General features: G+C 37.3%; 1 protein-coding gene across 1 annotated transcript; it reads left to right on the forward strand.

The window, feature by feature from the left end:
* The first annotated feature begins 287 nt into the window (after positions 1–287).
* On the forward strand, positions 288–16549 carry TNFAIP6 (TNF alpha induced protein 6). The gene is made up of 6 exons (XM_041739716.1): positions 288–442; positions 4500–4637; positions 6426–6587; positions 10172–10400; positions 12430–12470; positions 15889–16549. The coding sequence occupies exons 1-6, from the start codon at positions 349–351 to the stop codon at positions 16056–16058; spliced, it is 834 nt and encodes a 277-aa protein (XP_041595650.1). The 5' UTR covers positions 288–348; the 3' UTR covers positions 16059–16549.
* The last annotated feature ends 388 nt before the right edge of the window (positions 16550–16937 follow it).

The raw sequence follows: 16937 nt of genomic DNA on the forward strand, positions 1-16937 counted from the left end.
TGCTGAATCTACAGCGAGTTACACAAACTTCCTAATTGAAAAATGTCTGTGACAGACAGACTGAATGAACCACTTTCCAAGTACATGAATTTTAAAATGTAGATGATCATGCTATATCCTTAATTTTGGTTGCCAATGCAAATGAGTCAGAGGATTTGCTTCAGACACTGAGTTAATTGTGTAACTCTACAGTGAAAAACCCCATTGGAGAGTACTTGCTGACCTCACAGTTGAAAAAAAACATTTAAAAGATGTGGAAACCAGATGTTTCAGTCACATTTCAGCCTCTGCTTGGAGAGCTTATACTGAGCAGCCTCTAACAGGCTATTGCTTCTCTACAACTAAGATATGATCATCTTTATTTCCTTATTTGTCTTGCTGTGGGAAGAGGCGCACGGATGGGGATTCAACAACGGGATTTTTCATAACTCTATATGGCTTGGTAAGAAACTTCATTCATGAGCTTCTTATTGGGGGCGTTACTTCTTTGAATTAGTGGAGAAGTGAGTTGAAGGAGAAAAGTAAAGTTTTCTGTTCTGTTCAAGGCTGCTGTTTTAAAACAAAATGCTGAGGAAAAACAGCTATTGGAATGCACGTGCCTTTAAAAAAATGACTGTTCTTGCTTTCTAAAGTTAAAAAAGTTTTTTATAAAGTGAACTATTCAGTAGAAGTTAATATTTTTTTGAAGTTAAATTTATATTCCATATGAAAAAAATATTTTTTCAAAGCAGATGTGATGGTATATAGTATGGAAAGTTGAGCAAAATAATAACACCATATTTTGTATTTACTTCAATGCATTTGCATTCAGCTTTCATAGCAGGTAACCATACCAGAAACATCACAGGTAAATTGGGATATACAATGATTTTATAATCATGTGCCTGTGTTCTCTGACCTGTAATGGATATCTTGCTTTTTCCAAACATCTTTGGACTAGTTTGATGCAAAGCCACCTTGTAATACAGAACAAATGAAGAAAAGCTTGTATTTCTGAATGGAGTCTCACCACTTTGATTCCTCTTGCTTGAGCTATCCATATAAATACTTTCCTACCCCTTTTGTTAGACAAGGAAAGTTTCTTGTTTTGTTTTGTTAAATGTAAGGAATGACAAGCGCCTGTGAATATAAACAATAGACCAAAAAAGGCTAAATAGGGAAAACTCAAAATACCCTGTATGGCACTCTAAACTATGCTTTCTCAGGCCACAAATTAATATTGCTTTATGTTCATTACTGTGTTTGATTGTGAAAAAAATTTTAATCACTCAGGAAGAAAATCGACAAATTCTTGTATAAAATAAAGAAATACAGAGAAACCAAAATTAACCTAGATCTTGGTTTTATGCTTGCCAGGAGGCACATGGCTGTGGAATATTTTCCCTTTCAGCATGTGTCTCTCTGGAAATAACTGCAGCCATGCGGATTTCATTAAAAAGCTCGATTTGCAATGCACAGCCTTGCCCCCTTCAGCTTGAGCCAGTGAACTAGTTTCATGCTGAACAGTGCGATCCCTTTGGCCAAGATGGGGTCTGGGACTTTCTCGAGGAGTGAACAAGTCTCTTTGTTTATTTCCCTTGCACATCCCCAAACCTAAGAAATATACACATTTGTTACAAGTGGAAAAAACTGCCATAAAGCTGGTAAGATTTAAATCCATATGCACAAACCTTGAAACTCTGTCAAAATCTCTAATGATCAAGCAATTTGGAGCTGTTGTTTTTTTTTAAGTGATGCTGTATATTACAAAAATGTGAACATGGACAATAGAAGTTCTGTCCTAGACGTAGAGGGGAGCGCACCCAAATGTTAATAGTATGCTGCAAATCTGAGGCTCAGGGTAATTGCAAATTGCTTCAATCTGGGACAAATTATTGACCAGTCAGCCTAACACAAATTGTTTACAGTTGGTTAGGTCAATATGGTATTAAGAACTATTTAGAGAAGGAAGAGAGTTGGGTAGGAAGGTAGGAATCTGCTAGTAACTATCACAAAACAAAGCACTTTAAGCTTTTGGTCTCAGTTCTATACTAGTAAAATGAGAAAGTCAAAGCAGGGGACTGCTAAGGTTCATTTTTAACTCTGGCATCTTCCAGTTCCTTAAATAGCAATTATGATTCCTTAAACAGTAAATTTTTTAATGATAAGGACAAGACACTTCAACTAATTTACATAGATTATGAATATAAAAATTGCTCAGGTAAGCAATTCTTTTCAGCCATTGTATTGAATCTTAAAAAAGAAGAACAAGTAACATTATCTTGAGCTCCTACTAGGATCCAGAAGTTATGCTTGCAGGTTTTAATGATTTACATATTCCAAAGCTATCATTATTCCCATTTGATAGATGAGGACACCAAGGTGTAGGCAATCGTTTGTACAAGGTCACAGAACCAGGAGGAGAAACTAGAGCCAACGTGCTCCTGTCGTCCCATGCTAATAGGAGAACAAGGGTTGGTTAAAGACTCAGTTTGAATGAATGACTGTGGGCTATAAAAATGAATAAATTATTCCTTCTGAAAGGTAAAACTTTTAAAATTATGACTCATTGTACAAAGGACCAGCTTAGTAGTTTAAAATTCTGAATTGAGGAATACTTTCAAATAAATGTGTGTTTAAAATTGTCAAACACATACGAGATTTCAACTGTTCAAAGGCAAAATAATAGGAAGTTTGTTGCTCTTTCAGGAAAAATATAGAATACTATTTAATGAATTTAAAACGCTATCATAAAATGCTAAAATGAATGAATTAATAAATAAATAACATGCTAAAATGCTACATTTCCACCATTTAAATTACTATCTTACTACTAGATGAGTTTTAGGACTCGAAATTTAAGAAAAATCACCTGGACAAAAGCTTAAAATTGTTTTTCAAAAACCTCTCTGTTAATTAATTTCTCCCTATGAACGTCACATTTTGATTAGGGAGTAAAACACAAGGAAATCTTAGTTTGAGAAACATGTGTAAAAAAAAAATAAAAATAAAAATAAAAATAAAAGAAACATGTGTAGACATTAATTCCTACTGGTAAAGACTGGATAGCCTATATTCTCAGGGAACATACACAATTTTAACATTTTTTATCATCTCTGATATGATACAGGAGAAAGCTCAACACATCCCCTTTTTCTACCAAAAGTCTTAGTACTCTTATACTTCAAAATAAAGGCACTTCCATTGCCCGCCCACTCGTGTCCGGGTCGCCTGAGACCAGGACTCGATCCACAGCACTTGGCAAACCGCATGGCATATTTTCAAAATAACCAGATTGGAAACCAGCCACAGTTTGGTGAAGGAGGCTTCACCACACAAGGGGCTCTAGGGCAGGAGGCGACCTTCGGAGGACGGAGAGCTTTGACGTTCCTCGCGTCCCCTGGGCTTGAGCATCCGATTGACCATGGTCTTCGGTGCATAAGTGTTGGGACTTTACTGTGAAATGTGGGGACACCTCGCAGGCCGCAGGGGCAGGACAAGGGGGCAGCAGCACCTCCGTGAACGGCCGGGTGTTGGCCTCGGCCTGGGGACCCGTGTCTTGCTGCAGGCCAGGGACCTGTGTCTTCCTCAGGAGTGACCTTATGGGTGGTGGGCTGTCCGGGTTACAGCACCAAGATTTCATCACAATCTGGTCGTCTACACGGAACCATGGGTCACAGCACCAAGATTTCATCACAATCTGGTCATCTACACGGAACCATTAGAGCTGGTGTTATGATTATTGTCCTGGAAAACGTCTCACGTTGTTTCTATGGCAAAGTGCACTCCAAACTCAAAACAATTTAAACAGCGATGTCCTGGAAGACAATCCATTCTGACTTACACCCTAAAATATGTTGGGAACAGCACGTAAACTAAAAAGAAGACAAACCAGATAAAGAATTTGGCAACTGGTAGTTCGCCGTGCCAACTTTTTCTTTGCTGTGTTTGAATCTATATTTTTTTTCCTTGACACTGTCCTTATTTGCTTGGGATTCCTTTACACCTTCCCGTAGTTTTTTATTTGTTTACTAAATTCTCAGTTATGTCGCATTAGTCACTTCCCTCAAACGGATATTTTGGGTTATTTTCTTCCACCTTTGTGAGCTTACAGAGAGGATCAATTTCCATTGGTTTCTCTTGCCCTCCCCCCCACCCCCCCTACTGTTTACCCTTCCAAGTTCTCAACTGACCAAAAAGAAAGCCAAAAAAGTCAAAACTTTGTCACCTTTCAATAGTGTAGAAACACAGTGTTGGTTTGCAGCTTTCTTTCAGGGCATCAGTTCAGGAACATAAGTTAGCCTCCAGTTTCCTCTATGTCTTCAAATTTCTCTAAAATTCCCCTCATTCATATTTTCCCCAAAAAAGCTTTCTAACCATGAAACGTACCGAGGCCACTGGCCCAGGAAACTCCTTGGCAGGAACCAGGGCTGCGGAGGCTCCTGGGGAGGCCACAAGGCCCCTCGCTCTGCCAGGATGGATCCTACCTAGTGTGTTCACGGCCTTTTGTGAATTCGCAGAACAGGCAGCTGGCGTGTACCACCGGGAAGCACGCTCGGGCCGCTACAGGCTCACGTACGCCGAGGCCAAGGCCGTGTGCGAGTTTGAGGGCGGCCGGCTCGCCACCTACAAGCAGCTGGAGGCGGCCCGCAAAATAGGTAACGCGTGTGACCTACGGATTTTCTCCTTTTTCACCTCCGGGGAGGGTGGGATCGCACCTTCCTGTGGCCCCTTCACAGGGTCTCTCTCCGGGGCTTCCAGAAGTTCTCCAAGCCCCCGTGACCTCTCTGCTCTCTGGCTCGGCCCACCTGCTCTGCCCAGAACCAGGGGGAGTTCTTAGTGCTCACCACTTGTTCAGGGTCACAAAACATTGTGACCTAATAGAATTAGAAGTCAGAGGAGAACAAAGGCTCATTATCCCAATATCACTCCAATTCCTTCCTGATTTTAATGCCACTTCTATTCATTTGTATCACTGTTCTATCTTAACACCCGAGCCTGGGTTTCCTTAGATGTGAAATGTTATACCGTGATGAGTTTTTCAAAGAAATTTCTACCAGATGCTTGGTAGAAGAAATACTGAATTTGGTGACTTCTTTTTTTCAAAAACAATATTTTTTTAAGATTTATGTCTTTTGAGAGTGAGAGAGAGAGGAGAGAGAGAGAGAGAGAGAGAGAGGAGAGAGAGAGAGAGAGAGTGCCCATGTTGGGTGGGGGGTACAGGGAGTTGGAGGGGCAGCGGGAGAGGGACAGTCGCAAGCAGACTCTGCACTGAGCGAGGAGCCCCAGGCCGGCCTCCATCTCCCAACGCTGAAATCACTGCTCTGAGATCACGACCCCAGCTGACACCAAAAGTCAGATGCTTAACCAACTGTGCCACCCGGGCGCCCCTTTTCTCTGATTTCTGTAGGGTAAGTGGGAGAATGCAGTTGTACTTGAGGATCAAAAGAAAGATAAGCAGGTTGTAAGATGGCAGGAAAAAGAAACTGAGAGGATGATGACCAGAGAGACCTGGTGCAAAGGCAGTGATTAACTAGTGCTAGTTCCTTCTTTTTAGGGGGAAAAAAAATGCACCATGATCATCTCTCCTGGTGGTTTTACATGGATTTACAGGAGAATCCAAAAGGCCACCCCCATTCAGAACTCTCTTCTCCACTGAAGAAACCCCTTTGCTGATAAAAAACAAAAACAAGAAAACACCTGGCAAAGCTTATGCTGATATTACATGTATTTCTCAGGACAAAAATAAAACTGTTCTCTAAAAATCTGCAAAGTCCAGCCAGCACATTGCTCAGTCTAGACCCACAGAGCAGTCGGGGATGCGGTAACTGGCACGATAGACACAAAGGCCGAGGCCATTGCTGGCTTCCCGGACCTTTAGTAGAACCGCTCCTGGATGGCAGCGGCCAATATTTAAACAGCTCTGAAGCTGGGCAGGGAAAACAGGGCTGACGCTTTGTTCAGAATTAATGAGCACGTTTATCCCTATTCAAATTTTTAAACATATTAGCAAATCTTAATTGATCCTGGAATAGAAATTAATTAAATTATCATTTGAAAAAAAATTATTTTCCAGGACTGATGGTAATTTCAAAAATTATTTCATGGCACTAGATAGGTCATTTAGGAAACAGAGCCAGCTCTGAACTTGGATTGTTTTCGCATCCATGGGATTATGATTTCCAGTCCATCTGCCTCTTTTTTTTTTTTCAAGTAAGACATCATTTTCTAGTAAAAGTCAGATGTTATATTTTATATGTATTCAAATTTTATTTTTTTTTAAGAAAGCCGTTTTTCAAAATAATAAAAATTAAAGAAAGAAAACCATTTTTCTCCTTTTACCTATCTGGCTTTGGGCAGTTGAGAAGGGGCCACTTTTGTTAAGATGACCTTCACTCAGCTGAGGGGTTTACTGGTTAGTCCATAATCCTTTCCTTCTCTTGCAGGATTTCACGTCTGCGCTGCTGGGTGGATGGCCAAGGGCAGAGTTGGATACCCCATTGTGAAACCAGGGCCCAACTGTGGATTTGGAAAAACTGGTATTATCGATTATGGAGTCCGTCTTAATAGGAGTGAAAGATGGGATGCCTATTGCTACAACCCACATGGTTTGTTAAAAATTATAATTTTATACTTTGCTAAAACTGTTACATGTTACTAAGAGGTTATTAAAAACAAATGGCTCCTTCTCCCAGAGATAAATCAACTTGGTGATGATGACTATTAATAACAACAACCATTTACAGAGTGATTATGCTGGGCCAGACACTGCCTCATGCTCCTCATCTACACCGTCAGCATTCGTGATGACTCTGCAAGGAGCTATCGTTCTACCAATTTTATTTTATTTTTAAAGATTTTATTTATTTATTCATGAGAGACACAGAGAGACACAGAGAGACACAGACACAGAGAGACACAGAGAGAGAGGCAGAGACACAGGCAGGGGGAGAAGCAGGCTCCCTTCTCCCAAGACGCAGGACTCAATGTGGGACTGGATCCAGGACTCCAGGATCACATCCTGGGCAGAAGGTAGATGCTTAGCTGATGAGCCACCCAGGTGTCCCTGTTATATCCATTTTAGAAATCAGGAAATTGGATAATTAAATAACTTACCCCAAATCAGATATCCAATAATTAGCAGGCAGGGTAGGATCCCAGATTCAGGTCTTTTTTCTATTCCTAACCACAAAGGAAAAAAAAAAAAAAAAGCAGGTTATAAACTTGTCATGGTTACTTAGCCCAAACAACAAAGTGATACTACCAAATGTTAACTGTTCAAAATTACCCCTTTGATAGAACGGAGGAAAAAAGAGACCAAGTAAACTTTTCCCCTAATTTCTTTTTGTGTATAAATTCTTTAACTTCCAAACTAAGCAACCCTCACTCTGTGGTTTGTTTTCACAATTATATACTGGATATACTAGTTTTATTATATAGTATATTTTTATTTATATTTTCCCATGGTTGATTGTAGCTAGGAAAATTTTTAAAAGAAAATTAGGGATGCCTGGGTGGCTCAAGGGTTGAGTGTCTGCCCAGCCCAAGGCGTAACCCCAGGATCTGGGACGAGTCCCACATCGGGCTCCCTGCATGGAGCCTGCTTCTCCCTCTGCCTGTATCTCTCATGAATAAATAAATAAAATCTTAAAAAAAAAAAAAGAAAGAAAGAAAATTGATTCAACATAATTACTATAAAGAGCTATTCTTTGTTCATGTTCTTGGAGAAAAAATAGATTGTTCTTTTTTGGTGCATTTCCCCCAGGAGGATACTACAGAGAATTACAATATGTTACCAAGTCTTCCTCACATTTATGATCCCAAGTATCCTCAGGTGTTGTCCTGTGTCAATCTACCTTATAAGAAAGTCGCTATAGTGAAGTTACAGTGAGTTATAGTGAAGGTCTAGCATATTACTGTAGAATTTATTATTTAATGATATTAACCATTGGAGAGCCATTTCTCATGCTTATAGCTAATCTTTATCTCAAAATAATGTGTATTCTAAGTAGAAAAGAAATTAACCTAGAGCCATCATCTATGCCCACTTAAGACAAAATATGAATAAATATGTATAGTGCATTTATGCAGGGCTATAATTTTCAAATCACCTTGACATACGTTAAACCTATGTTATATTTAGTTCTCTATTTATTGTTAATAGTTCCCATATCTTCTCGTCCTCCCTCTTCCTTTTTCTTCAGTATATTTATACAAGCAGGCTTCTTTTTACTCTCAAGAGTCACTTTTATTTCCAAGTATATTCTCTGATTCTTCCTTTGCTTGATAAATTTTAGGATCTCTGAGCATCTATTCAGTCATTTCCACAGGTCAAGATCTAGGGGAGATGAAGAAGTGCTAGTGGAAAGTTCCTTACAGTATTTCCTTGCCCTTTTATAAGAGCGCCACCTTAACTGACACATTTTTATAAATTGCTTTTGCTTCTCAGACAAGCTGAATCCTTTTCTACTCTGGGAATATTTGTACCGAATCCTGTGAGACTTGTTCTTACTCAATTCTCAGCTTACTTTTGGATTCAGTGACATGCTGATTTTTTAGGATGTGGTGAGCCTGAGCTAGCCCTGGGAGAGAAACAGTTCAATGAAAAATAATTGGAATGAAAAAATCATAATGATATCATAAAAAGAAACCAATGATTATAATTAATCAATAAAACATAGAGCTGGATAGCTAAATAGACAACCAAATAGCTCAATATTTGAATTGTTTCCTTATCTTATGGGATAGACAGCGGAGATAGGATGGTATGGGACAGAGCAAATCACTGCAAAAACTGGCACTGTACATGCTTATGTACACATATAATCTAAGTATTATATAATATTCAAGAATACAATAAGAACAGCTTACATTTTACCTAACACCCTTAAGTTATCTTTGATGTTGCTATCCTTTAATAGCCCTGTGAGGTAGGTTATAGGAGAGGCATGATCATATTTACTTTACCAATGAAAAACTTAAAGTATAGAATAGTCACAGAGCTCAGACTAGATCCCTGACCTTCCTTAGTCAGTCCTCTATCTTTCTTTCTAAGATCCTGTTCGGCCCTTGGGGAGATCAGCTTCCTTAACTTCTATGGCATTAAGAATTCTAACACAATTTTTTTAATAGCTATTTGAAAGGATAATACTCTTGGAAAAAGCCTCTGACTGATATAATGATAAATGTCTTCAAATGCTACCACAGTCCCCATCACCACCAACATTCACATTATTTTTGAGTTTCCAGATTGATCTTTTTTTCAAGACATTAGACACTTACTTGATCTGAAATTGAAATTAACCAGGGCTTCTCCATACATTTCCCACCAGGTCACACTATATAATCACAGGTTCTGGCAGAGGTTGTTTGATTGTTTGTTTGTTCTCATACCAAGTTACAAGGCAGGACAGATATCTATAAAATGATAAATGACTTTAAAAAACCAAACATGAAAAAGAAAAAAATATAAAAATAAAAAACCAAACATGAGTATCTCCATCAAATCCTCAAATATTAGGATTAAGGTGATAATTTAAAACCAGTGAAAGGCATATAGAATGGTTATAAATTATTCCTTTAACTAGATTAGAATAACCTTCAAGGTCCCTTGTGATCCTGAAATTCTATAAGGATTTTCCAAACAGAATTTTTCTGACTCATTATGCTACGTGTCCAAGTCTTTGAAGATACAGTGTTGACAAAACAACACAAAGGACAAAATCCCAGCCATCTTGATTGGGCTGTTGATAACATGGGTATACACAGTCATCAAAATACATGAGCATGTACACATGAGACATGCATTCTTTTAAAAAAATTTTTATTTTTAAGTAATCTGTACACCCAGTGTGGGGCTTGAACCCCCAACCCTGAGATCACTGAGCCCTGAGATTTGTGCATTCTAAGCTAAGAAGATAAAAAGCAAAAAAAAGTAAATAGGAGCCCAATTAGTTAAATTGCTATTTTTTCTTGCTATTTTATCTTTTAATTCAGTCTATATTCATTTGAAAGAATTTAGTGGTGAATAATGAAAACATTCATTCTTTAGCTGTAAGAATACATATTTAACATATCATTAGAAGTAATAAATAGGAGCTAAGACATGCATACAGCTTAAAACAGAGGTTATATTTCTTCTAATGCTTTCTTTCTTTTCTTTTTTTTTTTTTTTTCATTGTATCCATTTCAGCAAAGGAGTGTGGTGGAGTCTTTACAGATCCAAAGCGAATTTTTAAATCTCCAGGCTTCCCAAATGAGTATGATGATAACCAGATCTGCTACTGGCACATTAGAGTCAAGTATGGTCAGCGTGTTCACCTGAGCTTCCTGGACTTTGACCTTGAGGATGACCCAGCCTGCTTGGCTGACTATGTTGAAATATATGACAGTTACGATGACGTCCATGGTTTTGTGGGAAGGTATGTGTTTCCCATATAAAGGATTTAAAAATACCTCCAACGTTTTGTTTGATATTTAATTTTCTTTAAGGTCCCCACAGTTATTGATTATCTAGTATTTCTACTTCCCTGCAACACCATATCCCTTTTAGCAAAGATTTTTCTTCATACGTGACGCCAGTCAGCTGTTGCATGTTCTTATAACTAAAACAGTGACAGCTGACTTTTGATTATTGTTAAGTTGTAAGAATCAAATAGTCTATTTAAAAGGACCTCAGGGCGTCTCAGTCAGAAAAGCATGCAACTCTTGATCTCAGAGTCTTGAGTTCAAGCCCCATGTGGGCTCTAGAGATTACTTAAAACTTTCAAAAAAAAAATTAAAAAATTAAAAGACCTCAGAATTCAACTAACAAAAGGAGGACGAAGACCTGTGAATTGAGAAGTTTGTTGGGGTTTTTAAGTATTGTAATTACTATCAACCTCCTAAAAAAAATTATAAATTCAGTAACGATTGCCTTTCTTCTGTGTACAAAGCATTGTGTTAAAGCATTATAAATGTAAGAATTAAGCAAAGTATAGCCCCTTCTCACAAAATTTACCGAAACCTGTACAATGGACATTGTCTTTAAAATAGCTTTCTTTTTTTTTTTTTTTTTTAAGATTTTATTTATTTGTTTGAAAGGGAGAGAGAGAACAAGAGATAGTGAGGGAGAGAAGGAGGGAGAGGCAGGCTCCACACTGAGCAGCGAGCCCAATATGGGGCTCAATCCCAGGACCTGAGATCATGACCTGAGCCCAAGACAGATGCTTAACTGACTGAGCCAACCAGGCACCCCTAAAATAGCTTTCTTTGCCACAAAAACAAGTGCTCCTTTCCTCAATATTTCGACCTTGGTTTTTCAACACGCTGGGACACAGTTCTGTGTTGCCATCCCAGATCTTCAGTGTAGTTTAAACTTTGTCTCACAAAATATTACAAACCAGAGCATATAATTATGTATTTTATTTATTTAGCCCCCTACCAAATAACGCATATCTGAGACTATCCATTATTAATAGACTATCAGTTATCAATTTTCTATTATCCATAACAATAATTAAATGAAAGAAAATAGTAGTGAGGACACTTAAAAATGATACACTCAGTAGTTTGCTGTGACTTTGAAACGTTTAACTTAAAAAAAAAGAAATGTGTAACTTAACTACAAAGAGAAATGAAGGCACTTCTTGCATAAATGAACAATGATTTTTGGAGGGAAATTCTTTGTTTTGTTTTATCTTGCTGCTATGGGAAAAAATACAAATAGTTTTAAAACATAGTTCGAAGAAGAGAGGAAACAGGGTTGGAGAAATTAAGAGCAAAGTATTTATTGAAAGAATGGACATCCTACCTTGAGAATCAAGGTGACATTTTCATTCTAAACCTAGTTTCAGAAATCAGTTATAGCCCTAGATAAAAGAATATACTGTTTTTTTAAAGGTTTTCAATAGACTGATTTGTTATTTATTGGATTTATATTATGTGATAAATTCATCCCTTTTGTGTAATGTACAGGGAGTTCCTTTCAAGTCATGATTCAGATAAAAATCAATCCCTCTTGTGAAGTCCAATAAAATTTTCCACATTTAGATCAGTCTACTCTAGAATTCAGATTATTAATACCATCAGCCATCCACCTAGTCCTCTTTAACCATGAAGAAAACTTTATGGGATAATCAGAATCAAATTTAAAATTTTTCCAAACAGATTAAAATTGTCTACTACACAAATAGTTTTGCAAGTACACAGGGTAGAAATGCCACATATTCTTTTTTAAGAATCTCATTTATACTGAGGTTATTTCAAACAACCAACTTTGTTTTAATCCCTCTTTTCCCCTTACAAATTCAAGTTTAAAAAAAAAACCCAAACAATAGAAAGTTATAAAATAATAGAAAAAGGAGCCATTGCTTAGGAAAATAAAGCACTTTAAATACAGGTCAGAGCCATGTCCAGCAGCTGTGTAATATTCTTTTGTGTGACTTCTCTTTTTAAAAAATTTCCTTTCAGGTACTGTGGAGATGAGCTTCCAGAAGACATCATTAGTACAGGTAATGGCTCTAAATTGAGGTGTAGGACTGGGATTTGTTTTTCCAGTGTCACTGAAGTGAAGAACCCAGTAGTTATTACTATTTCCTTTATTAAAGTTGAGAGAACCATTGGGACAGAGGTAGCTCACCAGCTTGTAAAATGCAGTGTTTCCACTTAAAGACTAATGTCAACTCCTTACACTAAAAATGTGTAAACTCGTCAGGTGCAGGAACACAGTCTGAGATGGTCTGGAATCTGCAAACCCTCAACACTGCTGTCGGTTATGACGTCCGTAAAATGTGGTTATAAACGACCAAATGTTTCATCAGTAAAGGCTTGAAAAGTATTTTCAAAAGTATCAAAATTTTAAAAAATACCTCTGTCACTGAAAAAAATTTTACATCACACTTAGTGCATTTGTATCTTAGTACAGCACTCCCCAGAGGCTGTGAAGAACACAGCTCCAGGACACATTTTGAATAGGTGTTGCATGAGAAAAGAACTCTAAGGTCAAGTGAATTTGGGAAAAGTGGGTTTGAACAATGTTAAACTGGTCTCTTTATTGGAAGATGTCAGTGAGCTTTAAATATGCTAATTATGCATAGTAAACCTCAAAAGGCCAGTTATGGTTGGCAATGAGCTCCAGAACTTTTTAACTCCTGTGAATTTTGTGATTTGGTCCTTTTTTTTTTTTTTTTTTAAAGATATTATTTATTTATTCATGAGAGACTTGGAAAGAGGCAGAGACCCAGCCAGAGGGAGAAGCAGGCTCCCTGCAGGGAGCCCAATGTGGGACTCAATCCAGGGACCCCGGGGTCACGCCCTGAGCCAAAGGCAGAAGCCCACCCACTGAGCTCCCCAGGGGACCCATTGTGACTTGGTTCTATGCAATGTGCCTGGAGCAATGAGCTGGTAGTCAAATATATTTATTTCAATAAGCAATACTACTGCCATTGGCCTATACGGATATTTTCTAGCTAAGAATCTTCACTTTCTTGGGTGTTCTTGTTTTTTTTTTTTTCTTTTTATTTCCACCCCCAGCACTAGTAGTTGCCATTCTTACTTGCTCTTTTTCCTCCAAGTCAAAAAAAAATGATCATAATGTTTTTGCAACTAAAAACAACAAAATACACTGCAATGCAATTTCTAAGTAGTCCTTAAGCTCAAATACCACTAGCTAAATTACTCCCACACCCTAGCCCTGAGGTGCACGGAGTTCTCATGAAATTCTCATTTATGCGTCATTATTACAAGAGATGGAACTTCTTATTCAGTCCTTGAATGATTAATGCTAAAAAAGCTATTCATTCTCTGTTAGCATCTTCCCAGTAAGGGCAGCCTAGGGCAGAAAGTTACAGGAAGGGCAGAAAGTTACAGGAAGATAGGACCTGTAGGAGGTAGTTCAGGGGGTGAGAATTCTATTTTTAAAAAAAAGAAAAAGAAACAGGGAGAATCAAAGCCTGAAACTTGACATTTTTCTTGTTTTGTCTAAAATAGAAAAAAACTTACTGCAAGCGTAATCAAATCAGTGTTTTTCTAACACAACTGCAAGGAATTGAAGAAAAAAAAAAAACCACACAATTTATTATTCAGAGAGATAAATCAACACACAGAACAGGACACAATTAAAATAGCCAAAGATTCAGCAAAACAGGAAGAGGAGGGAATTGATACCAAGTAATAGAAAAGGTTTTAAAATATATTTGAAGCATAATCCAGTCAAGGATATACTGTTAACATTTTGATCTAGTTTTCTTTTTAAATATGTGCTTATTCACTCCAGGAGATTTATATTAAAAAACAAAATCAGAAAATGAATGAACTAAAAACTACCCATAAACTACACCACTTTAATAAAAGATATATAAAGTAAGAATATGCCCACTCTCATCTCTCTGCACCCAAGAAGGGCAGTGAGTGACTGCATAGTGGCCATTGCCAGGTGTTTTCCTATATAAACAGTATTTACACAGATATCATGGACATATTTCCAAGTCAGCATACAGGATGTAGATCATCAAATTCATTTTAATGATTGCGTACAGGTTGCCGTACGGATGTACCAATATTTAAAGTCCTAAAGATGGTTTTTCTGATTTCCCTTTTTTGGGCCATTTCACCGGATATTTTTAAACCTCGACTTTGCAGTGCTCCTTTTTTATTTTTTATTTTTTTTTAAGAGTAGATTCCTAGAAGTGAAATTCTGGAAGCACAAGTGATTTCATTTTAAGTGTCAGTAGATGCTGCCAAATTGGCACTGGCTCTACAGTGCCACTTTGTATATATTGAGTAACCTATGAAATGTTACTTTTTGTTTGTTTGTTTTTAATTTAGGCAACTCTTCCAAGTGTGAGGAAAGTGTAGTGGATAAGAGCACTTAGTGGACTGCACCAGGCTCAAATCTGGTTCCACCATGTTAGCTTTGCACCCTTGGGCTAGCTACTCAAACCGGGCTCTCTATGCCTCAATTTTACCTATAAAATAAATATTTTAATAATATCCACCTCATAGTGTTGTGGGGAATAAATGAGTTAATAGATGAAAGGCACTTAAAGCTGTGCTTGGCAAAAATGAGCATTCAATGTAGGTGGATTTTTTTGGGTTATTGGTTTTTGTTTTTTTTGGTTTTTTTGTAATGAATTCTGGATCTGTGATGTGGATTAAGAAGACCTTTCCCTGGTGAAAAAGAAAAAATATTCTCATATTTTATTTTATATAATAACATTTTCCTTTTTATTTTTAAGCACAGCTTGGACTTTAATACAGGTAAAATGCATTTAAGCACTCTGTGTAAAGTAGGGATTTAGGGGTGTGGCTTTGTTTCTTGCAACATAAAGTTTGTTGCCCTAACATCATTTATAAATAATCCATCCATATCTCATTGGCTTAAACTGCTTGACATTCTCCTGTAATTCAGTGGCCGTTCCTTCTATAAGGAATAGCTTTTTTTTTTTTTAAGATTTTATTTATTTATTTATGAGAGACCCAGAGAGAGAGGCAGAGACACAGGCAGAGGAGTAGGCTCCATGCAGGGAGCCCTACGCAGGACTCGATCCCGGGACCCCTACGCAGGACTCGATCCCGGGACCCCGGGGTCATGCCCTGAGCTGAAGGCAGATGCTCACCTGCTGAGCCACCCAGCTGTCCCTAAAGAATCCTTTTTTTTTTTTTCATTTTTAAAAAGAATATCTTTTAAAACAGAATACACAAAAGTTCCTGAAGGACAGATTGAAGGGCCAGGGGAGAGAATAGGACAGTCTCTCCCCCTGCTACACGCGGCAAAGGAAACACTGACTCTACAGCTTGAGAATCCAGCTCTGAATTCCGGGAGTCTGGTTCACGAATTTTTATATTCTCCTATAAGAATGAGGAGTCTTTGAACTGCCAGCTAAATCAAAGCAGAGTAACATCTTTGTTTTTTTGCATTCTCCTCCCCAGGAAATGTCATGACCTTGAAGTTTCTAAGTGACGCTTCAGTGACAGCGGGAGGTTTCCAAATCAAGTATGTTGCAGTGGATCCTCTATCCAAATCCAGTCAAGGAAAAAACGCCAGCACTACTTCTACTGGAAATAAGAACTTTTTAGCTGGAAGATTTAGCCATTTATAAAACAGAAAAGGACACTCAGTGTTTATGTTTGCATCTTTTGGAAGCCCTTTGATCTCACTTTTATATTATTATTAATAACATTTATTTATTATTTTTCTAAATGTGAAAGGCAATATCTGATACTTTGGGGGAAATTGGAAAATACAGAAAGCTTTAAATGAGCAAACAAAATCTCTCATAATCCTACTGCATAAAAATAACAAGCATTAACATTTATATATCTGTTTCTTTTAGTTATTTTTTAATTTGTGGTATATGTATCTATACGTATTTGTATTTGAAATTTGGGGATCCTGGTCCATGAACAGTTTAATATCTTAGTATTTTTAACCTTGAACTTTATGGTTTGAGGATTTTCCCATATCATTGAGTATTCTGCAAAACAGTTTGAACAGCTGTAAAATATTCCATGGTATGATTGCTCCATACTTTATTGTAGGAATTTTATGTTGCTTTCATAAATATTGCTGCAATAAATATCCTTGAACATATGTATTTGTACAGCTCTCTAATTATTTGGGATAGGGTCCTTGAAGTAGAATTATTGGCTTAGATTAGTTAAAATAGAATTTTCTTAGGGTCTCTGGCTGGCTCAATCAGTAGAGCATGCAATTTTTGATCTTAGAGTCATGAGTTTGAGCCCCACATTGAGGGGTGGAGTTTACTTTTAAAAAGTAATAAATGTACAGCTTTTAAAAAAATACAATTTCCTTTTTTTATGGGCAAAAGTGACTTATCATTATGGTTTGAACTTACAGTGAGATTGATGGTTGGTTTATTTATTTTTATTTCTTTTGTGAATTTTTTTTCATGTCTTTCACCTATTTTTTACTTATACAATCTTTTATTAATTTAAAAGATTAATTTAAAAGAAATCAG

The sequence above is a fragment of the Vulpes lagopus genome, chromosome 24 (genome assembly GCF_018345385.1).
Source record: "Vulpes lagopus strain Blue_001 chromosome 24, ASM1834538v1, whole genome shotgun sequence".
Classification (NCBI taxonomy): domain Eukaryota; kingdom Metazoa; phylum Chordata; class Mammalia; order Carnivora; family Canidae; genus Vulpes; species Vulpes lagopus.